The sequence below is a fragment of the Tiliqua scincoides genome, chromosome 5 (genome assembly GCF_035046505.1).
Source record: "Tiliqua scincoides isolate rTilSci1 chromosome 5, rTilSci1.hap2, whole genome shotgun sequence".
Taxonomy (NCBI): domain Eukaryota; kingdom Metazoa; phylum Chordata; class Lepidosauria; order Squamata; family Scincidae; genus Tiliqua; species Tiliqua scincoides.
Window position 1 is genome coordinate 66,155,078 of NC_089825.1, and position 24,912 is coordinate 66,179,989.

Sequence of the window (24,912 nt, forward strand, 5' to 3'; positions counted from 1 at the left end):
GCTTCCCTCCGCGGCCACGCGGTGGAGAGAAGAGTTCCTCGTCGCCATGGAGACGGGACTGTTTGTGGTTGCCGCCGCGCCGCGGCCCTGGTTCCGGCCCCGGCCCTGCGTGCGGCTCTTTTCGGTTCGAACTCTGCGGCCGGCGGGAAGCCGGTAAAGCAGCGCGAGAGCCTCTGTCGCCCCTTGCACGCTGCCGGCCGCGGCGAGGGACCCCGACTGGCAGCAGGCGGCGGCGGGCGTCTGAGGTCCCCCGTACTCTCTCGGGCCAGCAGAGTCCCAGGTAGGGCCGGGAGGCGGCCGGCTGCTCTGCTTCCCCTCATGCCTGTGCCGTGGGGCAGCCTCTGTGGCGCCCAGCCCTCTCCGCGGGGGCGTCCAGCCTCACCACAGCAACCCTGCGAGGTAGGCAGGCTGGGCTGGGCTCTGCCCTGACAGGGAGAGCACTTACAGCCCAAGCCTAGGCATGTCTACTCAGAAGTAAGCCTCATGGAATCCAATGGGGCTTCCTCCCAGGTAAGCACGCCTGGGATCGTACCCTTACTCCACAGCACTGCCTCGGAGCCCAATCCTGTGCCTGTCTACTCTGAAGCAAGTCCCATTGGATTCAGTTAGGCTTACTCCCAGGAAAGCGTGCATAGGATTGCAGAGCCGCTGTTTGGTTTCAGAGAAGGTTCTAAAGTGTGTAGAGTGTCACGCTACAATCCTATCCTCACTTTCCTGGGAGTAAGCCCCATTGACTAGAATGGGACTTACTTCTGAGTAGACATACATAGGATTGGGCTCTTGGTGTCTGCGTAGTAGGTGGCATGAAAGAAGGTGACATTTGGAGGCCTGCATATCTTTTCCAACCTCAGTCCTCAGATGCCTTCTGGCAGCTAAATGACAGGCAAAAATTCAACAGGGGTAACTTTTGTTAGCACATATAAGTAGTGATGGGAAGTGGTACACCTATTAAGTTCCTGCCTGTTCAAAGAACAAATGACAGCAGTTCAAAGAACAAATGACAGCCTGTGTTTCTCTCCCTTCTGATGCTGTTCCTACAGGAAAGAAAAGGGCACAGTGGTCCTCAAATAAAGTGCAGAAAGGGTGGATGGATAGAAGTATGCACTTCTGAGTCACTTACTATAAATTTGTTTTGCCTTTTACTAATAAGGGATTCTAAATACACTTGCTGTGTAAATTTAACATAGCTCTTTGGAGTCTAGTAAAAAAAGAAGAGTATAAAACAGGAAACACCATAAGATCCGTCAGTTAATTTATGATATCAAAGATGTTGCTTGGCCCATCATGATGCTCTGAGGTTTGAAGCCATGTGGAGGGTGGGAGAGGGTCCAGCAGCCTCTGCTATTGTTCTCACCTTGACTCTGGGAAGAAATTCACAAATGCATCTGTTTATGCTTTAGCAATGGCAATTATTTTATACAATGTGGTGAAATATTACTTTTTCCCTAAACTTCCTCACTGTGACAGGTATGAGGAATACAAATAAAGAGCCCCGGGGACCCTCAAACCGATACGCACCATGTGGCAAGTACACTGTTTATATTTGTACAGTTGTGATGTTTCTCATGTAAAGTGTATACAAATTTCATTTTGTGCAGCCAGTGGTAGCAGTGCTAAAAAAAATGTGGCTGTGTATACATAGCCAGTATACCAGTGTACAGGGGTGGGACATGACCTATCAATCTTTATCTCCCCATCACAAAGTGGCCAACCCATAAAATTTGTTGCTGACAGGACCATGGAGGAAGGGAAAGAGATTCTGCAACATGAATAAATTATGCAAATGGGCATGTGTGCATATTTGTTCTCTATAATTGATTCTGCAGATTTTACTGTCTAATGCCTTTTCAGTTTTGAAATATCCTTCTCGGGAAGGCTTGCCTGGCATCACCTTTGTTGTCCTTTCTGCATCAGGAGAAAAATGTATTTTTTCAGGCATTTCAGCAGCATGTTTTATCATTATTTTAGTTTTATTATCAGGATTGTTTGGGTTTTATTGGTTTTATGGCTCTTGTTTCTGTTCTTTTATTTTTATGCTGTTTTATTGTAATCTTATTATTGACTATATACCATCCCCCGAGTTTTATACTAAAGGGCAGCATTTAAATTATTTAAATAAATAGAAAAAAGAGGTGATCTGGACAAGAATGTAAGTTGAATGGTAATGTGTAAACTGTTAGACTTCATACTGCACCTCTTTCTGCATTTCTCGAACCATGTTCAGAAGTAGAACAAATGCTCATTAAAGTTCAGAGCTCTGATACAGCAGAAGGAAGGACAGTAGCTTCTAGGCTACAGCTCAGAAATAAATCTGTTGCTGTGTCACAAATCTGCTTTGTCAAGCAAATCCTTGGAATGGGAGGAAGAGGGTTTAATTCTTCCCCTCCCTGGTGACTCACCAATGCAAATCCCCTCAGCTGCTATTTAGTGGCAGGGTAGAAAACCTATAGTAAATGTACCTGTATGTACAGGTACATAGTAGTAAACCCCCTCTGTGGGTAATAGCAGCTAGGGGGAGCTGAGAGCAGCTGATTGGGGAATCTGCAGGGGGAGAAGACTTAAAATCCCCTCCCCAATACTGTATCCCTGGTCCAAATCAGAGTCCCATGGGTTTGTTTTTGGCAAATTAGTCAGGGAATCCAACTGAATGAATGAATGAATTAACCTTTATTAGGCATAGATAGAGAAATCATAAAAGCAAACATAATTAGTCCTAATCCTGTTTATCAAAAACGGAGTTAAGATACTAAATTACTAATAAAACATTTACAGTTCAACATAAAATATCAACATTTTTGACAAATTACATTAAGAAGGCTTAGAAATCGCCAAAAGTAAAAATTTAGAAACTCCCTCTAGCACATCTGGTGAGCAGTCATTTAGGAGACACTTCAGTTTTGCCTCATCCGAAAGCCCATTCATTTTGCCAAGAGAATCCAATTATGGATCTCCCACATAACTTTGGCCTTTGAGAGAGCCAACCATCCTCCAATTCATATCAACAAGCAGTGTTTCCAACTGTTTAATGATTTATTACACAATCTAATGAACTTTTTGGCTATAGTATGTGATGTATGACACTACAATTATTTGTCTGCGCTTCAGCCTTGATTTGTAGACACTGTGTCTACCAACACAGATGATTGGTTTGAACTTTAATAAATGGATATATAATATACAGAGGTGTAACACTGTCCCAGTGCCCAGATTCACTTCTGGGTTCTCACTGGAGGAGGGAGCTCTCACTGTGGCAGCTTCACTCCTCCCATTTCTTCTTCTGTGGAGGCCCCCCTTTGAGGGAGAAGGAAGGGGGTGTGAAGCTGCCAGTACTTCCTGTGTAACTAGGGTGTAGCCTGAGGGCAAATCATGCACTGCCTTCCTTGGCATAGCAACTTGGGCACTTGCCCCTTAGTCATGCCTCTGATGGTATATCTTCAGATCTAGAAAGATGGACCCCTTTTAAACTATCCCTTTGGGGTAAAGTAAATACATTTAAAATGAATATAATACCTCATATAATTTCTGTCTTATGTGCAAGTTTCTTACATATACTACAAGTATTTGGTATATGTATAAAGCATAAGCTTTATGCTTTGTTCAGGAAACCTCCAGTTGGGATAGCTCACAAATAGGGACTCTATCTTGAACTATTTTAGAAACTTCTGCAGCTGCTCCTCTGTGGAAAATGGACCATGTTGCTTCTTCTGGGGTGTCACTTTGCAGCTCAGCAACTGAGAGATGCTTTGCAAAGTGACGCCTTGGCAGCACTGCTGAAAGGGAGAAGATGGGAGAGCCCAATTATCATGCCTGCTGCCCTTTCAGCAGCTCTGCTTCTGCCAATGCATCACTTTGCAACTCAGCAGCTGAGAGCAGCTGGGAGAGCCCAGTTATCATGTGGGCCTGAAGAAGCTTTCACAGGCTATATTTAGCCCAGAGCCCTCATGTTTGACACTACTGTGCTAACCTGTCTGACCCTGACTGACCTCACTCGGAATATTGTGAGGATACATACACTAGAAGGAAAACATGTTTGCTGTTAACATTCTTTGACCTCAATCTTTCCACTTAGAATTAAATCTCTCCTGCAACTACTGAAACTAGTGCTAAACTGTATTGCTTCTGCCCTCTTTACCCTAGACCAGGAGACCTTTTGGAACTTACTTTTCCGTCTTCCACACATGTGATTTCCCCTGAAGTATCTACATTTGTTTCATGAACATTGCTAATTTCACAACAATTTATGCTGCTATTTTTACTGATGGGCTCCAAGTCTCAGTACCATGTTGGAGAAGCTTTAATCTATAAGTACCAAACACCAGTAAGGAAACTAACTGAATAATCAGGTTTTTTTTTTTTTCTCCCTGAAGAATTTTTTGCAGTTTCATTAGCTTTAAATTACTGTAAATCTCAGGGCTTGGAAAAAAATTTGTTATCACATATGTGCAGTGATATGCATAAGCATTCTTACATGTATACTGAAACGTGTGTTTGTGGGTCCTTTAGACATTGATTCCTGCTGCGCCCCCAATGGAAGGTGGTATTAACCAGAGATATGAGAGAGAGAGAGAGAGAGTTTCTATTGAATGTTTTCTATGAGTGTGCACAGGCTTCTAAAGTAAAATTTTTTTTAAAGCATTCACATCTCCAATAGCATAGGAATTTAGTGTTAGTTACTATAATAATAATAATAATAATAATAATAATAATAATAATAATAATAATAATAATAGTGTTGTATTTTTCATGATTATTTTCTTCTTGTCAGTACAGACTGGTACTATCATGTACCTTTGAAGCGGTCAGAGGAGCCTGTTAATTCTGAAGTTCCACCACAACCAACATCCCAGATCCCAGGTCTTGGTGATTTTGGAGATCCTCACAATGAGGTTACCTTTGGGGGACGAAGAAAATGGATCAAAGATACTGACTCAGAATACGTAAAGCTAGCAAAGCAAGGAGGCCGACCTGGTGATTAAATTTTATGAATATCATTGTTGTTGCAGGAGGCTCATGCACATTATATACAAACAATCTGGAAACTACCAAGAGAAAATTGGGAAGATAATAGAATATACCAATAAATTGGGTCTAGTGGGTCTCTCCACCCACAAACTCAGTGAGTTGTTACTGCATCACATTTCAATTACTGCAAAATGTGAACGGTCTCTTCCAGCTTCTTTGTTATTCTTACTATTCAGTAAAAGACTATAGAATTCCCTTGAAATTACATGAGCGATATCGAAACAAAGTCATCTGTATTTGTGTCTATGGATATATGTTTTTCCAAAGGTTTATATCCAGTAATGGTAATGACCAAACTATTATATGTAATATTTGCATCTCCTTAATTTAGGTAGTAATGCCAAAATTGTGTATCTGCTTGAGTTCTGGAACCTTTTTATATACTTATCTATTTTAAAGTGTAAATACACTAGTCCACTGAGTTATGGACAACTGAGTTTGTGCTTTTGCACAGGTGCAATACTTGCTTTGTAGTGCTTTTACACAGGTGTGATAGCGCTAGGCTGGCAAGAGCTGGCTGTTTCAAAGTATGTATGTTCTGACTTCTGGACAGACCTCCAGAACAGAATGGATACATATCCATTACTGTCCAATCCTAATGAAAGAAAGCGCCTGTGGAACATGTGTTTTGCCAGCACTGGGTGCCACAAAAGTGCCATAAAGCACTTTGTAGCAGCACAAGGATCTGGTGCACCGGCAGGGAGGCCAAAGCCTTCCTACGTGTGCCAGTGGAGCAACAGAGGCCTGCTGGAGCAGGTAAGCTAGGCACAAAGGGTGGAATGGAATGGGGGAAGGATTGAACAATGCGGAGGGAAAGTGACAGGGTGGTGGTGGGTGGATCAGGTCTGGGAAGGGGGTGGTATCAGTGGCGGTATGCACTGAATCCCAACCCCCTTCTTAGGCCTGATCTGCCTGCACAGATCAATGCAGACTTGCGCCAGCAATATATCCGGTGCAGGTCCAAATTGTCTCGTTGTAGCTGCTGGGATTAAATCTGGGGCAAGGGGATAAATGTTCCCTTACTCTGAGAAGACCACTAACAGCCAAAAATCTGCCACAGGATAAAGTGGAAGCAGTGTGGGCATGACCACATGGGGATTTAGGTAGGATTCGGTAGAATCTAAGCATAATAGTTAATGAGTTAATTCCACTTTATCAGGTCATAAAAGATACACAAAATATTACACAGCGTGCTTTTTGTGTTGCAATTCAGTATGATTTGAGAATATACTAAACATACCATAATTGGGGTTTATTGCCAGTAATTCAACTTGAATAAGATGAATTCCTAAAGTGGAATTGCAAAGCTACAGTATTCTGATATCTGGACTTGGAACTAAAAATCCACCATCGAAAAGCAGTATTTTCAACATTGTAAGATCAGCTACTTGCTTCAACGCTGTATTACTTCCAATTCTTGTATATCACATATTTCACAACTGTCACATAAACTATTCATTCTCTCAAACTGTGGGTTGCAAGCCGGGTGGGTCCCAAATCATTTCAATATTTTATTTTTAATATATTAGACTTGATGCTACCATGGCATGTGACTGCATTTGGGGAAATGTTACAGATCTGTACTTTTAACACGCTACTGTGTATATGCTTTTAACAATGATAGTAAATGGGACTTACTCCTGGTTAAGTGTGGGTAGGATTGCAGCCTAGATGGTTAAAACTCTTCCTGCTTGATGATGTCGCTTCTAGACATGACATCACTTCCGGTGGGTCCTGATAGATTCTCATTCTAAAAAGTGTGTCCCAGTGGTAAAAGTTTGAGAATCACTGAGCTATGTTGATTGCCCTTACAGAGAGAAGGTGGAATATAAATGTTTATATTTATCTGATGGTTGAGAAATATATAGTAGTTGTGAAAACTCAGCTGGTCAGCCCAGATTAAATGAGGCAACCAAGATCTGTGTTTGGATTGTCTCTTTACAGATGGTTAAAAAGCAACGAAGGATGTGGGTGGGGGAATTTCTATCAGGATTGTAGCACTGGGAGAGGGGGTTTTAATTTTTCTTCCCCTGTGCTCTTTTCTTGATTAAAATTCTCCCCCTTCCCATGGTCCTTAGTTTCATGTGGATTGTGGACGATTAGAAGAGAAGCATTTTTGTAATATTGCTGTTTTGTTTTAATAGTATATATAATTGACGTTATTTAGTTAATTTTTTAAAAACCATAGTACTTTAATGTCATTGTCTCTTTAAATGTTTTTGACTCAAGATTTACTAAGACATTTTACTCCTACTCCACGAAAAGCGTCGTTGACATCTTATGGTGCACCTGATTGGTATACACATCATAGCAAACCACCAGCAGCTGATGAGTCTAAGTAAGTATTCTGTGTCTTCATGGGCATTGCTATGCTGTGTTAGGGAAAGTGGGAGGAAGAGAGTCGCTGAGTGTTGAAATGTACGAACTCTTCAACTTCTGTGTTCTCTTGTATAAGCCTGTGGTATCCTTGATGCCAAAACACGTAATAGTAATACTCTGTCTGCAGATCTCGTGTTTCAGCCATGCCAGATTATATGATTCATGAGGAGTTTAAGGCTGATCAACCTGCTAGCTATGAACCCAAAAGAGGACCTTTTGATTTTGATATGAAAAGTGTTTGGCAAAGAGATGCTGAGGACAAAGAGAACAAAGAGAAAAGAGAGGTATGATATAAGGATTCCTAGTGTTTTACTATAATGTTGAATCAATAGACAAATATTTAATTTCTTTCTTGTGTGGACAGGATTTTGAAAATGAAATAAGTTTTTCCCATCAAGATGACAAATTTTGACAGTACAGGTACAGTAAAACTCCAGTAGTCTAGCATGCAGTTGTATGGCACTTGCGATAGTCCGAAATCAATGGCAAGAGACTAGCGAGTGAGCTTTAGCAAAAACAAAGTGATCAATAGTTTAAATCAGCAGTTTTCAAACTTTTCAGCATTCAATTTTTCAAAGGACAATCTACTAAAACCCACATATCTATCTCTCACCGCACCATCTTTACCCCACTCCCTTTAGCTGCTCCTGCAGCTCACAAGAGCGCTGCCCACCCCACACTGTACTCTTCACCCCAGTGGGTCCCATGTCACCACAAAGGGGAGGAGGCCCCCCCAGCAGAGTCTGGGTCTGCTGTGCAAGGGCTCTCTCAGCCGTGTCAAGTGCTGCGCCTGCCAGGTAGTTCACCAGAACGCCATGCGCAAAGTCCTCTGAAGGCCAGCTTCCATGGTCTTGTTTGGGCTTGGTGGCACTACCAGCCGGGTCAAGTGCTGCACTGAATGGATAGCACCCCAGCAGGTCTTGCATGTGATCTGCTGAAGATCAGCCATGATCCATCAAGAATCTGCTCACAACCTACAGTTAGAAAATCAGGGCCCAATCCTATCCAATTTTCCAGTGCCAATGTTGTGCCAATGGGGCATGCACTGCATCCTGTGGTGGGCAGGCAGTCACAGAGGCCTCCTGAAGATATGGGAACATTTGTTCCCTTACTTCAGGGGTTCATTGTGGTTGCACCTGGTACTGGAAAGTTGGATAGGATTGGACTCTCAGTTGCCTACCATATCTAGCAATTATTTTGATTAGTGATAGTGCTAAACATTATTATGGGATGCAGGCAAGTGGGAGAAGTAGGAGTGTTGGATTTTCACAAGGGTTATGGGTGTGTTATTTTATTTCAGTCTTTAAAAAATGAAAATAGTGAGAGGAAATCAGAAATTGAAGTTGTCCCCATCCTATCCTATCCCAGGGAACAAAATTGTGGCTGTTCAGAGAAGGAACTTATTAAATTCACTGATCCACTAGTTAGTGTAATATTGCTTATTCATTATTTATTGCTTTCATGAGGAAGCAATAAAGCAGACGGACAACCCAATCCTGAGCCTCGGCGACACCGAGAATGGCTGCTGCCACATCCTGTGTGCCTCAGCCTGCCACAGGCAGCGCCTCGGGAGAAGGGGACTTTCGTCCCCTTCTCGTGGATAAGGGAAGCAGCCCCACAATGGGACTACACTTTACCGCTGACCAAAAGGTCGGTGGTAAGGTAAAGACGTTCGTGTAGGGGCGGAGCTCCACTGGATCTGCCTCCTGCCTCCCCACTCCCTCTCCCTTCATGCCTCCCACCCTCCCTCTCTCTGCCCTACACCAGCCTCCCCCCCTCCCTCCCTGAAACACCTCCTTCCCACCCCCTTCCCTGCCCCCGCTTACCGTGCTGCGGCTTGGTGGTCTGTGAGACTGCTGAGCGGCAGAGGCTGGACGCCCGCCCCTCACTAGCCCAGCGCTAGCCCAGCACCAGCCTGTGCTGAGCTAGCACAGGCAGTAGCCCGGCGGTAAGGTAACAGTGCATGGCAGCACGAAGCTGTGGCACCGAGCTCAGGATTGGGCTCTGAATCTACAAAGAGGAAATACTTAAAGTCACGGGAGCACTTAATAGTGTTTGTTCACATTTGATAGTCTGGAGCTATAATTGCATTATATTACTAAAATCAAGACTGAAAATATATAGCAGGAAAACACTGGACTGGTGATCTGACAACTACTGCATCTAATGGTTTCACAAAAAGAGCATGAGCAAAGGATGGAAAATCCAGAATAGAGGACTAACATGGAAGCAATCCTGGTTTGAAGCAAATCATTTGCTGTTTGGTCTCTTCTCTTAATATTGTGTATTACTTCCTTCTGTCTCCCTGTTGTTTAATAATCACTTTTTGAAGTAATAATGGGTATAACTGAGCCAGTTAAGCATTTCCCATTGATAGCATTGAGAGAGTTAAACTGGAGCTTAAAATTTCTGCCAGTGAGCTTGAAATACGAAATATTGCTGGTTAGTGTTCCCTTTGTCCTCTCTTACATATAAGATAATGGCAGTACGTTCTAATTGCATGATCTTACAAGTCCTTGCAGCTAACCTTTGTGAAATAACTACTGAAGCTTCCAAGTAATTTTAAATTTGGTCATGTTTCTGAAAGTACCTTTCATTGTGTTAATTTAAATAACTTGAGGTACCTGCTTATTTAGAGGTATGAAAATGCATTATCAGGACATCAGCAGAGAACTAAAAACCAAAAGCACAGGCTTTCCAGAAAGTCCCTTAATTCTATGCAGTAGATGCCTTTGAACCAAATCCTGTCCAACTTTCCAGTGCTAATGCAGCTTCTGTGCAGACCTGAGGTAAGGGAGGAGGCCTCCATGACTGCCCCCTCCCTTGCAGGATGCAGCACACACCTGTTAGCAGGGCTGCATTAGAACTGGAAAGTTGGATCGGATTGGGCCGGTTGGCTGCAATCCTTTGTGCACTTTAATGGGAGTAAGCCCCACTGAACACTGGACTTCCTATTGAGTAAACATGCATAGGATTGTGGTATTAATCTCCCTGTTGCTCAAGCCTCCTAAGTTTATTCTGTAAAACAAAATCTTGTTTGGTGCAGGTATAGAAATAAACCCTTAAGGACACTTCACAGTACAAAAACACTTTTCCCCCCAGAGCCTTCTTCTCAGGCCTAGTTAAAAAACATGCAGGCCCCTAATGAATTACAGAAAGGCTTATTCAAGTCAGTGTGGATTCATTTTCCCAGCAACTAGATGTCCTTATTTCTGAACCTTATTTATTAATTGTTTTTGAAGAACCAGGAATCATTTTAAACAATTTGAACATTCTTTCTTGAGCCTTTTTTTGTTGTTACTTTTAAAACTTCTGAGTGTTGAAAACCAAAAAAGAGTAGTTTTTTAATCTGCTCCTAATCAACTCTCAGAATCCTTAGAAAAGGAAGATAAAAATCTCTGTTCAGCTTACCATTTCTTATGAGCTCTAGTTTTTCCCATAATGATGATGCAGTAACAACAGCTAGTAAGCTAAATATTTCACAAAGGTCAAATGACTCCCTTTGGACTCCATGTATGGCAAATTAGAAGCCTATTTTGTATGGCAATGTTTTGTTGTTTTTTTTCAGACTAAAAGACCACATAAGTCCCCAGAAAGTATGATTTCCATTTCCTAGGCTGTAATCCTAAACATGATTTACTAGGGTGTAAATCCCATTTAAATCAGTGAGATCAAACTTCCAAATGCATTTGCATAAGATTATGCTTTTAGTTATTTTGAAAATTCCATTGCATATCAGCATAGGCAGATTTTCTGTCAGAAAGGGCATCCATCTGCATATGCAGAGAGAAGCAACTTTGCACGTTCTGCCGTCTGTCCCCAGGTGATGTGCTGGGCTGCCATTGGGGCAGACATGGTGGGCAAGGCTTGGGCCCATTAGACAAAAGCAGTGATCTGACCTTTCCAGGCCTCTCTGCATGTACCCTGGCAGAACCCAGTCACATACCCTTTAAGTTACAGTCAGAGACTAACTGAATGCTGTTTGGAGCTGGGTAGGAATTTTTTGCTTCCTGCCTGATTGGCCATGAATTTTTTTTTTCTGCCTACCCCAGACTGTCCTTTGGGTTGCGTTTTAGCCAGGTTGGCCATGTTTGGCAGCATAGTGTGGGACAGGGAGGAGGAATAGGGATCTAGTGTCTACCCTTAGGTAAGCATCGGGTAAGAATACTGAAGCTTCAAGTGTTTTACTCTTGAGTGTTGACAGTTTTGTATATCAGGCTGTTTCTATGGGACATCTTCTAACTGGATGGTTTCAAAGATGGTGGGTATATTTTCATTTAAATTCATTTTATTAATTTGTTCATTTTAGTTTTATAAAAATAATATCAAATGTTGTAGTCTATATTGGCATGTTCCTATCACAGATTTCATAATACAACTGCCTTTATTTCCAGAACAATCATATATAACATTTTTCCCCTCAGGAAAATGGAATACATGTTGAGGGCTCTCCAGGAAGCACAAAAGAGGAGGTGAGTATCCCTAAAACTTTAATTTGATTTGATAGAAAGTAGAAGAAATGTGTAATGTACCATCTGTAGGAGTCGTCAAGCTCGAGAAAAGCTGTTTGGGTTAGGCTGACTGAGGCATCAATGCAGATTCTTACCTTAAATTGCAGTTGTGGTTTCCCTTTCTTAAGTCATGATTACTGACTCACTGCTGCTTCGTTCATGAACTTCTAGTTATACAGGCTTCTCCTTCACCAGAGTGTGCTAATCAGCTTCAGATCTCAATTTCTGAATCCTGATTAAGAGGAAACTCTTGAATATAAGGATATAACTGTGTATAACTTTTGTACTGATGTAACACTTAACCATGATTATAACCAGTAGGGTAATTAGCTCTGAGGAGAGGGAGTGAACATGAAATCCACCCACTTCTGATCTCTTAACTGTGGTTAGGAGATGCCCAGTGTTATGTCTCAACTAGCTCTGTGTTCACTCAAGTTTTGACAAAGCTAAGTATGTCACTATTTTAAAATGTGAACTGTGTTTTAAAACCTAACAATTAGGCAATAATTTTAGGGCCCAATCCTATCCAACTTTCATGCAGCCCTGAGGTAAGGGAACAAACATTCTCTTACCTTGACAAAACCTCAGTGACTGCCTTTCCCATTGCAGGATGAAGTGCATGCCCCCTTGGTACAGCTGCATCAGCACTAGAAAGTTGGGTAGAATTGAGTCCTTGATTACTCTTTAAGGTAATACATGTTTTACAGTACCTAGTCATAGGCAAATCCTAGCTATTGTTCAGGGACAGATGGCACTATTATTATTATTATTATTATTATTATTATTATTATTATTATTATACTTTATTTTTACCCCGCCTTTCTCCCCAAAGGGACTCAAGGTGGCTTACAAAACAAGGTTAAAACACATTAAAAACATAGTTTAAAACAGATAAAAAAGAACATTGTAACATATTGTAAAAACAGTAGTCAGATAAAAACTAGTCAGATAAGAGCATAGCGCAGCAAATTAAAAAAGGATCAGGCCTGTAAACAGATCTTAAAAATTTTTAAGAGATGTTAAAAAGGCCAGGAACTCAGAAGGCTTGTCTAAACAGAAGGGTCTTCAGGCCTCGCCGAAAAGTTTCAAGAGAGGGAGCAGTTCTTAAGTCAAGGGAAAGGGAATTCCATAGTGTTGGTGCCACTACTGAGAAGGCCCTATTTCTTGCCGCTGCCCCACGTACCTCCCTAGGCTGCGGCACTTGTAAGAAGGCCTTCTCTGATGACCTAAGAGGATGGGCCAGATTGTACATTTATTCTGTATTGTCAAAGCCATTTAAGAAATTGTTTTATATTCACATTTTTATACTGCCTTTCCTCCAAGGAGCTCAGGTAGTGTATATAGTTCCTTCCCTTCTTTTGTCCTCACAACAACCCTGTGAGGTTGGTGAGACTGAGAGATACTGACTGGCCCAATGTTACCCAGGAAGTTTCATGACGTGAGTAAGGATTTGAACCTAGATCTTCCAAATCTTAGTCCAGCTCTTGAACCACTATACTATCCTGGCTCTCAATTAAATTATTATACAAAATATTTCACATAATATTTTATGCTACTCTTAGAACAGTTAACAGCGCAATCCTATGCATGTCTATTCAGAAGTAAGTCACATTGTGTTCAGTAAGGGTTGCTCCCAGGAAAGTCTGTATAGAATTGCAGCCTAATGCCATAATCCTATCCTCCTCCCATGCTGGCATAACTAGCATTGCTCCAGCAAAGCTGTTTTATGACTGTCATAAAGCAGCCTCTGCCAATGAGCGCAGCGGGCACACTGGCGGGGTTGCCACAGTGGCCTCCTGCATGCCAGCAGACCCACGGACACCCACCAGGTAAGTCCATATAAGGAGGTGGAGTGGGGGTTGAACAGGGCAGTGGAAGGGTGGAACAGGGGAGGGTGTGCAGTGACAGTCCTAGGGGGTTGGGGGGGGCAAAAGCCCCAGGTGGCATACTTGTGGCCCCTGTGGTGGCGGCACCGCTGCCACCTCCACCTACCCTCTGGAGCCGTTCTGGGCGCAAGTGAAGCCCTGTGCGGGTGCTCCAAAAACCTTTAAGGTCTCCAGAGTGCCCTTAAACAGTACTTTCAATTTTTGTTTGAAAACTGGAAGTACTATTTAACAGTGCTTCAGAGGCCTCAGAAGGCTTTTGGAGTGCCCAGGAACATTGTGTGAGGCTCTGTATGGAGCTAGGTAAGTATCCCTGGGGGGTGGCAGTGTATTGCGGGGGGGGGGGGGATGGCACAAGGGCCAGGCCTGCAACTGAGGGAGTGGACGGTTGGGGCAGAGATGGGGGTGGGGAGGAGGGTGGATCAGGTTCAGGAGGGGGTGGGATTGGTATCGGTGACGTACTTCCCAAGTCTGATCCACCTTCATGAAGCAACATGGAATTGCACCAGAGATTGAGCTGGAATAGGTCCAACTTGCTTCCTAGTGGCTGCTGGGGCTTTCCCTGGGGCAATGTCTGCATACCCCAAGGAGACCTCCAGAAGCCAAAAATCCCCCACGGGATGCAGCAGAAGCCATGCTGGCACTGCTGCATCATCACACTGGGATTTAGGTAGGATTGGACCTTCCTTCTTAGCTATCTCATTAGACTGTTTGAATCATATTATTATGTTAGCTCCTGAATTAGGTTTTCTTTTCAAATAGATAAAGCTTCCTGCTATAACACCAAGATATCCACACAGAACACAGCAACCTACTGCAACTAAAGAATTCCATGGAGGAAACAGACTTTACTTCCCTCCAATGTATGTTATATGTGCGTTTTTAGTGTACTAAATAAGATTCAATCTTATAATTGCATGTGAAACAGCCCATCCAGTGCATGTTTATGCAGAAGTAAGTTGTAATGAGTTCAATGTAACCTACTCCCTGGTAAGTGTGTCACACTTCTGCCACATGAACCTCTGGAGGATTGCCACATAATTCTATTCTCTTGGCTCCACTTTAGTGCATGAAAACATACATGTAATGTTATCATTAGATATATGATTAGCTATAGAGGGATAATAAAATTAAACATACCATTCCAAATTGCAAACATAAAAACAAAATTGTACAAAGTGTATGTAACATCTTAGCAAGATAAATTTGAACTAAATTTTGTGGTTCTGTGAATGCAGCTTCCCCCCCCCCCTTTTGATACATGGTATTTATATTGTACTCTATTACACAGGCCAACACACATTTTGCTTCCTTAAACGTTACACCAATTCCTGGGTATATTTGGGGTGCTGATTCCAAAAATGGCATCTGTTTTGCCCTATCACGTCTAGTTTTGGAGACATGGCATAGCCTCTAGAGAATGGTTCAAGCAGCATCCTCATGAGGAAGCCTACACAATGGCTTTCTCATGAGGAAGCTGCTTGAAACATTCACTAATGAGGCTATACTATATCTCCAAAACTAGATGTGATAGGGCAAAATTGATGCCATTTTTGGAATTGGCACTCCAAATTCATATCAAACCACCATAAAGTTTGGGAAAAATGTTTCTGACCTTCAATTTTGTAGGCCTGTGTCAGATGGGAATGCCAGATGTTGCCTGTTACCTGGCTGATGGTATGGAATGGTCGGAAATGGTGGCAGAAGTTCCTTAGCTATAGGTCTGATTGTTTGGGTCCATGATTTTCTTATCTCAAGGAAAGATGGGTTCATTTAAATAAATATTATTACTACTATGAATATTTATATACCAATAGTTTCTCTTTTGGCTGGGTGCATTTTCTGTAACCTGTAGGGTGCGGGAACATCTATATAAGTTGTATTGTGGGAAGGTTTGCAATGTGTCTGTTTTGCTGGTTGGAATAAAAAAAAACAACAACTATGCAGCTATTCCATGTGCCTAGGAGACTATGGATCTTGAACAGCAGGCCTATTCTGGAACTGCTTTGGAACTGAGGGGAGTTTCCTGAAGTTTATGGTATACCATGGGTGGTGGATAGACTAATGTTCAAAGAAAAATGTCAACTATCTTAGTGGGGTATGCCTCTTTGGACCCGTGGATCCTGGCTGTCATGTGCACATGCATGTCATGTGCATGTGTGTGTGCAGATAAGCCGCAGATTTCTAATGCATGTACAAGTAGGCATGCACAATCTTTATACCTGATGATCTATGCAATCCTTTTCTGGACGTGTGTAGGAAAGGGTCTTCTGTGAAGTGGTCTCAGATTTTCATTCTTGAATCCTGGAAATTATTTAGCCCTTAACAAAGGCACAGGCTTTGTAATTATTTATCTCATTATTAGTTGTTAACAATAATGGAACATTTCCATTTTCTACTGGTAAACAATTTTTAAAAAACAATGCAGGCTATAATTAATAGTTGCATTCCTCTTAATGGTTGCATTTGTCTAAAATTTTTTTTTTTTTTTGTGGTTTGACTATTAGTTTATTATAAGACGATATCTGCCATGGGCAAGTTAAAATGGTTTATAGTTAAGTCTTGTTTGATTTTTTTTCCTGTCTAGGCCTGCCCACAAAAAGAATGAACCTGTAAACTTCAGTAAACTGATCAGCAGTGGTTATGGGGATGAGTGGCTTCAGCAGCGCGATGAATGGGATAAAAAGAGTTCTCAGCCTAATGGTAATATGTTACTTCGTACACCTGTCTAAAACAATCAGTGTAGCAGTGTGTTCAAATGAGCAGTAATGCTAAACCTGTATCTCTTTTAAAGCTGTTATATAACCTTGTACAGTGGTTCCCAAACTCCTACAGGGGAGCTGGGAACCAGGTAAGTATTTGTGTGGGCAAGGAGGGAGGCAGAGAAGGGGTCAGCAACGGAGCCACACCTTGGGGCAGAGCTGGCCTCCTGCAGGGTCCTGGAGGCTTGTAGCCCCCTCTGATGTCCTCCAAGGCTTCTGTAAACAATCTTTATCTCCAATCAGCAGCTATTTCTGTTTTTGCAGGAAATTAGCTGCTGATCAGAAATAAGAATTGTTTACATAAGCCTAGGAGGACATCGGAGGGGGTTGTAAGCCTCCAGGACCTTGCAGGAGGCCAGCACTGCCCCCAAGGTAAGAAATGACCCCGACAGTGGCAGCGCTGCAATCTCTAAAGCACTGTCGCTGTCATTGGAGCAGGGCCACTCTAATTCCCCTTAAAGGGGGATGTTCTGCTTCCGGTTCCCCTGGTGGGTCACAACCCAACAGTTTGGGAACCACTGACCTAGTAGATAAATCCTAGAAATGGGGTTGAAGTCACTAGCTTTTTCATTCACCATTTTCTCTACAAGATCTCTATTTCTCAGTAACAATGTCTTGGTATTGTGTTTCTGTTGATGTAGTTTGGACAGACTTTACTCATTTTAAAGTATATATGCAGCATAAGGAAAACAATCTACTTGAGTACTGGTTGATAATTCACTCTCAGATTCTTGTTTTGGAAGTCTTATCGATTTCAGTTCAATCAGTTTCCAGAGAAGCATGTGTTGGGTTCTGTCTATCCTGTATTCCAGAACCTAATAGCACCTGCTGAATCATCATTACTTGGAAATAATTGCCATTTATTGCCAATTGCCAGTGGCACATACTGCCGCATAAATGCATTTTTAAGTTATGGCACAATATAATTATTCATGTCTTATAGTCCTCCATCTGAAATATCCATTCTCAACAGCTACCATGTGATCAACTGCATCCACACACAGATGTTCTGAGGAAATGCTTTTTTATTTCAAAGTTTATCTTCTGATAAGAAGTTTACAGCCGTCACAGATATTCTCAGTACCTAATATATTCAGTAATTTTGAAGATCTCGTTCTAGATACTTCATTGCTTTTCCCCCCTTACAAATACTTTGCAATACCATTAAAGCAGTTTAGGTTGGTTTTATTTCATAAATGCACACTGAGTAAATCATTCCTTCTTCATTGTTTCTTTCAGATTCTCTTCCCCAAAGTGAGTACCAGAAGAAAGTACAAAAGAGGCAGAAAGCTAGGAAACATGCATTGTCATACAAAAGAAAACCTAGATCTCAATCTGGAGTAGAAATGGGTGCCCAGCCTAAGAAGCCACAGTTCAGCTTCAGAATGTATGCCACCCCAGTGCCTATCCTAACAGCCCATTTCTGCCTTAACAGACTATAAGCACCATCCTTTTCCAAACATCTAAGTCATTTTCTTTTAACTGTCAAGACATCCTAATGAAGGAACATAATTTTTTAACCTAAATTTTATTACCAATGCTTTTAATGTTAGTCTTTACTTCTAGGGACTTCTAAATAGGCAAAAATCTTGGACTTATATCGAATTACTGTGTTGCTCTTGTCTCGCTCTTTCTTCACCTCATCCTAGTGATCCACAGGCAGGCACCTATTCTGGGGTTCAACTGAAAAATTCAACCCAAACACCTCAAAGTTCTTTTATGATTCTTCCAAATTCAAAGGGGTCTTTGTAATTTGTTATAAGTTCAATAAGAGTTTTTTAAAAAAATCCTAGGGCAGTGTTTCCCAAAATGTGAGTCATGGTTCCTTGGGGAGCCATAGAAACCAACCGGGGAGCTGCGGAATCTGCATGATAAACCACTGCCCTATAAGATGTATAGGATTGTAGTCCTAATGAGGAAGCCTCAGCCAATCACCCAATAGGTCAAGGGAACTGCCAGTTGAAAAAGTTTGAGAACCACTGAAATAGGGGTTAGGAACTGCCTAGGAAGTAGCGGCTTGTGTCATTTGTTTTCAGTTTAATGTTATGGTTTGAAATGTCTGTAAACGAAATGAATCCTCAACCAAACAACAGTAAAAGAAGCACATCCACCCCAATATAGTAAGTAGTTTCACACCCATGCAAGGATTTTTCAACACAATGACCATGATCCAGAGAAGTACAAGTGTCAAAGTCAGCCCTTTGAATCATGCCCAGAGGATAATAAACACTGCAGACACTGAAACACTGTATAATGTAATTTGCCGAATCAGGAGGAAGACACCTGTGTTCTATAGCAACTTGTAGACACTAATTAGACAGTCCTACATAGAACACTTCATAGTTATTTAGCCCCAAAGTTATAAAGGCACATATGATGATTGTTGGGTGCTGATCAAATGAAAAGTATTGCAACCCTGCTCAGTAGTTGGAATTCATACAAGGCAGTATTGACCAACACTGGGCAAGAACAATCCAAAGTTATGCTTTGTTGACTGGTAGATCCACTGACTAATACAACCCTTGGCCATCAGAAATACTAATTGTCAGCAGCACCACTGAAGTAATACAAATATGGGGGGGGCCTGTATCCGTGGATCCCACACATGTGGATTCACTTATCTGCGGTTTGGGTCCATAGGCCCCCCAGCTTGCGCCCCCTCCAGAGGCGAGGGAAGCTCTGTTACCCTCACCTCTGGAGGGTCCTCTGACAGTTGTCTGCACCCTCTCTCTACAAGGCTCAAATTGAGCCTTAGAGGCAAAAAAAATGTGACTTTTAAATGCCTTATAAGCCATTAGGGGTCCCACAGAAGCCCTCATGTATAGTGGCAGCTATGGCAGTTCTGGGTTTGGACTGCCACTGACTAAGGAAAAAAGGGCTTGTTTGACTCACCCATTTTGGACTGTGACAAGGACCTGGGTTTTGTGTCATCTCCAGTCACCACTGAACATGTGTAAGTCCCAAAGACCCTTTTTTTCTTAGTTTGTGACAGAAACTCAGAATTACTGTTGCTGCCATCACCACTAGATCTCCACTCCCTCCCCTGTAATGGCCCCACATCAACTTCTGGGCAAAAGTTGGGAACCCCTTCTTTAAACAAACAAACATCAAATCAACAGTATTTGCACATCACTGATGGACCATGGCAGATACCAAACTCCAACTGTTCGACATACTCCAAAATATTTTTATTACTATACATGAATGTTCATCTTGAAAGAAGAGTTACAACAGGGAAATCTTTTAAGAGGTACATTGCAGCAATTCTTGTACTATTTGCATGTATCAAGAGCAGAGCTCTCAGTCTATGTTTGATATTTTTTTCTTTTACAGAAAAACTTGCTAACATTTATTTTTTTGTATTAGTGAAAAGTACACTCATTTTTCTCTCATCTTTTACATTGCAGATTCAGAAACATCCCAGCCAGAATCAACACAAACAGACAATGAGTAAATGCTGATGCTCCACAGAATTATCACAAATTCTGTTGCTATTTTAAAACAGTACTGAATGCAGAAAATATAATACATCTTAGGAAGCAAGGTTATATAGCTGAATGTTGGTTAGATTATGTAAGTCTAACCAAGATATTTAAGCAATGGGCCACATTCATCCCAGTTGGTTTTCCTGTTTCAGTAAATTCACAACTGAAATGAATTCGGTCCACTAATCTTGTTCCAGCAAGTTTTTCAGGTCCAGATGCTTGCTTCTGCTGTTATATGCCACTGTATCTTACGATGCTATCTGCTTTTGATGCCAGTTACCATCAACTTCTGCTATGGTTTGTTTTATAGCCGAGCCCTAGTCCTCTATAGCTCCAGAGGCTGTTTGAGAGCTGCTGAACAGTAGCATCCCTGTGGTCCTAGGACCCGGCTAATCTATGTTGTGCTATGCGTTTGCACCACTTGAGAGAGTAGCAGAACAAAACAGTGAGACCATTTTGAATAATATAAGCTCTATAATGCTGAGCTTTAAACAATTTTCAAAGTTTCCAAGTTTTGAAAGAGGTAAGTTAAAGATAGATTCTTGTAACGTCAGTTCATACTAAAAGAATATTTATGTTTCAAATTGCAACATGTATCAGCACTGAACATATTATTCAAAATGTTGGACTGTACTTGTAGTTTAACACCATTCTTATTTTGTTTATACCTCATGGCATATAAACTTGTGTAACTATTTGGATTCAATTTAAATAAATGTCATTAGAAAAAGCAAACAATTGTTCTTCAGTTATTGCTTAGGGACAATTCTTATTGTTATTGTTATTGGGACAAGTTATTGCTTAGCGACCAGCAAAAGGAATTCTCATCACATCAAGCTGTTGAGTTTTGAAACATTTACAAAGGTTTTACTTAGGAAACCAACTGCTGAATCCAAGACAGCTTCGCACAATTAAATGCCGTAACTAGTAATGTCCAGCAGAGGAGGGGAAAGGCCTGGAAGGGGGAAGGCCTCAACACACTGTAACAAAAGGGGGGGGGGATTGGGGACCTGGGTGCTGAAAGGGCTACAAAAGAAAGTAATAGTTCTTTAATGCATCTTAGCTAAAATGCTATCCTTATTTGTATCTATTTATGATTTCCAGAATCCTGGTTGCTCTCTTTCCAGGTAAGAGCATGTTCTTTTGCAAGCAGGAAGCTACTCAGACAATGGAACTGAGTATCACAGTTCTCCAGCTGCATGCATTATATCTTTTATGTTATGAATTTACCTGACTGGAAAATCTGTTATCTCCTATGTTCCCTTACCTGACACTGGACTCGGTCAGGTGGTTGGGGGATGCTTGGCTAAGAGCTATTTTCAGCTGCTTCAAGACCTGAAGACAATCCACATCCTATATGTATGGCTTTTGGGGGGGGGGGGGTAAATGGTGTATTAAACCAAGAGCCTCAGAGAGCATCCCAGCGTAATGACCTCTAAGATACCAGCCAGTTTTTGGGAGGCTACAGCAAGTCTTCAGAGGAGGGACTAGAAATGTCTAAAAGTATAGAAAAATTGGCAAAATTAGGGAGGAAACATATTTGGAATTTGCCAATACTGAGAATTCTATAACTGTGCCTGAGAAGCCCTTTATTATAACATCTTTATTAGTTAAGTTGGGACATTCAAATTAAACTGTTACACAATCAAGTGCCTGCACTTGCTCCATTAACATGTCCAGTAACAGCTCCCTCAGCCTAAAAGCTATCCCTGCATTTTCAACCCTGTTAGTAACAAATGTGTAGGAAAATGGTTATTTTACATTTGAGATAAGATATTGGGTTTGGAGGAGTTCTATTGGCCTACACATTTGATCCTTAGGAGAGGTGGGATTTCTAGTAGTAATCAGGAGCAGGACATACTGCAGTGCAAGCACAAAATACAATATGCAAAGCCACTAATGGGAAGAGGAGGGGATGTGGTGGTGGAAAGATAAGTGGTAAAACTACATGGCATCCTATCTACAGCGCTAGGATTAGGATCACACATTGTACACTACACCATGGAACACATGACTAAATGGAATTCAATACTGAGTGGAAATGAAACATGAAATGGAAGCAGCATTTTCTGTTTTAAGAGTGTTTCCCAATAGACAAGATTTGCTAGTGATGTAATCTACAAACAGTAGCTCTTGATTATGGTCTTTCATCATTTTTGAAAGCATTTATAATCAGCTTTTTTTCTTTTCTTCAAAAATAATGGTTATAAAAAAGAAGCTGCTCTCATAGTTCATACAAAGTTCAGGAGGGATGTTTACTCTGAGATATTTTTAACAGGAGGCTCTTGGGAATAGTTTCTTTCCTATCCTGCTCCCTGGTAAGCATTTTGTAAAAAGAATGGTCATCTTAAGAAAGCATCATCTGATTCTTGTTTATATGAAATGAAGCTCACTGGGGACGACTGCAAGTCTGGGAACTTTTAAGTCTGGGTTCTGTTAGCAGGATGCTATGGGGGTCCGTCCCCCCACCCTTTCGCGCACACAGTGGCAGGAGCCATAAGAACTCAACAACTTTGATATTTCATCAAACTTGCTAAAAGAAGCAAGCTTGTTCAGGGAAATCCTTAGTTTCCTGTTTGCACATGAAAGGAAGTGATCCTTGTGACACTGGCATTATGACATAAGAGAGAAGAACAGAAAAAAGCCTTGCTAGGTCAGGCCAAAGCCCATTTAATTAACATATTGCTTCCCTGCCCCCATGGCCCACCAGCAGCTCCTGGAAGCTCCAAGCAGGAGAGGAAGACCTGCTGCTCTCCTGCCATTGTTCCACTACCATCGTTCAAGGGCACATTGCCATTCAGGATGGATAAAAAGAACCAGAAAAAAATGTATTTTTGTGATTTATATTGTTAATTTTTTTAAGCCTTCTGTGATGATAGTTCTAGTATGTGCTTTAGCACAAAGATCGCTTTTTGGAACGAACATTATAAATTCTATATTAAGAGATAATGTACAGTAGGCCTGCAGCTGTAAGCAAACTCAAGAAACAAACAAAAAAACAGACACAAACAGTTTAAATAGTGCAGGCAATAGTGCAGACAGGAGGTGTGGTCTAAAGGAAGAGCTGGTTGAAGACTACTGGAAGCTAAGCACGTAGAGCCTGGGATGTGTCTGCAGGAAAGACCAGAAAAGTCACTGATAAGTTTTATAACCCTCAGTGGCAGAGAGAAGGGCTGTTGAGCATTGTGGTGGGAGAGTGGTTGAAATATTCTCAATACTGGTGACAAGAAGGGTAACAGCTGGAAAAATCTACCAGTGTGATCTGTGTGCCTTGCCTGCAAAAATCTCAGACTGTTCCTGCAGTTAAGAAGACACTGACAACACCACTGAAGGATAACAGCCGGAGTTTGAAGTGTTCTAAATACACAGAACAACACTGTAAAGACCCTTATTGGGTCTAGGAAGCCTGCCTATGTACACTGCCTTGAGCAATATCCAAAGAGCACTCTGAGGAGACAGAAAGGTTCCAAAGTAACCCTAAGTGTGAGATGGGAGAATGAAGCCACTGTTCCCTCAATTGTCTCAGTTCCTGCGCCTCTCTTGTTGTGTGATTTTAGTTCTTAAAGACACAGTATCTATTTAGCAGATTTAAGGTAGTTTTAACTAGACATGATTTCCCCCTTATTCAGAACCTAACCCTTCTGTGAGCTAACTACATTAATATGAAGATGTGAGCTGACTATAAGCTTAAGTTTTAACTTAAGTTTTAAAACTTTAAAATTTAAAACTTAAGTTTTAAAATTAAGTTCCTGCCCCTATGGATAAGACAGTCCGGTATGCAAAATGCAAAAAGAAATGCAAGACCTGGTTGCTTGAAGATTACAAAAGAAACATATCTACACACACAGGTTCTTCAGGTTAGTGAACTTTCTTAGTTCATCTTTCTTAAAGGCTGTCTATTTTCCCTTGCTCAGCTTTTGAGTGGACAGGTTACTTGAATTCTCATGCTGGAGTAAAATACTGTTGTCATTTTGTGACGCTATCAGTTTTGAGATTATCGATTTTTAAAAAATTGACTGAAATTGGCAAATTTTCTTTTTACAATGTCACCTTTAGGACTGTTAGTTCCTGTAAGCAGTAAGTTAATAACTAACTGCTTTGCCTTATTGTAAGGGTGCAATTCATGCAATTTGCCTTCATGCACCAGACACACCTATGAACCTTTCACTTCTAATTGTATCTTAAGCAGTTTCATATCAGCACCCGTTTCAGCAAACATTGTAGTGAACATGGTGGCTTTTACTGAGCCCGTTTGTTTGGCCTAGTGTTATCATTGACCTACCCCATGCCCCTATATCAATATTTTCTGCACCTAGTGGGCCTTATGACTCTTCCTGCCGTTGAACAGATGCCAGATTTCAGAAATTATATTTATAATGGAGTTGAAAATGCTCTACTAGCACAATATTGAAGCACGCACTAGCTTAGAAGAACCAAAGAACATAAGAAGAGCCCGGCTGGATCAGGTTGAAGACGCATCTAGTGCAGTTTCCTGTATCTCACAGTGGCCCATCAGATGCCTCAGGAAGCACACAAGCCAAAAGATTTGCATCCTGGTGCCTTCCCTCGCATCTTGCATTCTGAGGGACACTGGATGTAGGCAGTAGCATAGTTAGAAGGGGTGCAAGGCACTAAGTTTTGCAGGTGCTTGAATGCGCCATGCAAGGGGCCCCCGCCCTTTCCCTTCGGAGCCATTCCCGGCAAAATGGAGGCACTGGCTTCTTCTCTGGGTTTTTTTGGCATTCGCCTCCATTTTGCTCTCATGCCAGGAACGGCTCCGAAGGGGAGGGTCCCCTTGCATGGCGCATTCAGGTGCCTGCAAAACTTAGTGCCTTGCACCCCCTCTAGCTACCTGCAGAAAGGAGATTTC

General features: G+C 41.7%; 2 protein-coding genes across 7 annotated transcripts in view; one reads left to right on the forward strand and one right to left on the reverse strand.

The window, feature by feature from the left end:
- The window catches only part of SUN3 (Sad1 and UNC84 domain containing 3), a 38,683-nt gene extending 26,656 nt beyond the window's left edge, over positions 1-12,027 (reverse strand). Inside the window, exon 1 of the mRNA XM_066631157.1 lies at positions 12,008-12,027. The gene's annotated coding sequence lies outside the window, so the exon portion shown is untranslated. The remainder of the gene's footprint in view (positions 1-12,007) is intronic.
- C5H7orf57 (chromosome 5 C7orf57 homolog) lies at positions 51-20,754 on the forward strand. 6 transcript variants are annotated; one of them, XM_066631158.1, is made up of 10 exons: positions 51-280; positions 1,468-1,524; positions 4,771-4,968; positions 7,252-7,360; positions 7,529-7,685; positions 11,826-11,873; positions 14,558-14,658; positions 16,383-16,498; positions 17,797-17,944; positions 19,965-20,754. In XM_066631158.1, exons 2-10 carry the CDS (start codon positions 1,470-1,472, stop codon positions 20,005-20,007), a joined length of 975 nt encoding a protein of 324 aa, XP_066487255.1. In that variant the 5' UTR covers positions 51-280; positions 1,468-1,469; the 3' UTR covers positions 20,008-20,754. The 6 variants fall into 6 exon arrangements, with proteins under 6 accessions (XP_066487255.1, XP_066487258.1, XP_066487260.1 ...); XM_066631161.1 differs by having other exon boundaries at positions 17,797-17,811; XM_066631163.1 differs by having other exon boundaries at positions 7,288-7,360; positions 17,797-17,811.
- The last annotated feature ends 4,158 nt before the right edge of the window (positions 20,755-24,912 follow it).

Excerpts from the sequence above, each read along its gene's own strand:
- C5H7orf57 (XM_066631158.1), top strand. The coding sequence starts at position 1,470 with ATGAGGAATACAAATAAAGAGCCCCGGGGACCCTCAAACCGATACGCA. Across the intron at positions 4,969-7,251 it reads AAAGCAAGGAGGCCGACCTG|ATTTACTAAGACATTTTACT; the intron begins GTGATTAAATTT and ends TTTTGACTCAAG. Across the intron at positions 7,686-11,825 it reads AGAACAAAGAGAAAAGAGAG|GAAAATGGAATACATGTTGA; the intron begins GTATGATATAAG and ends TTTTCCCCTCAG.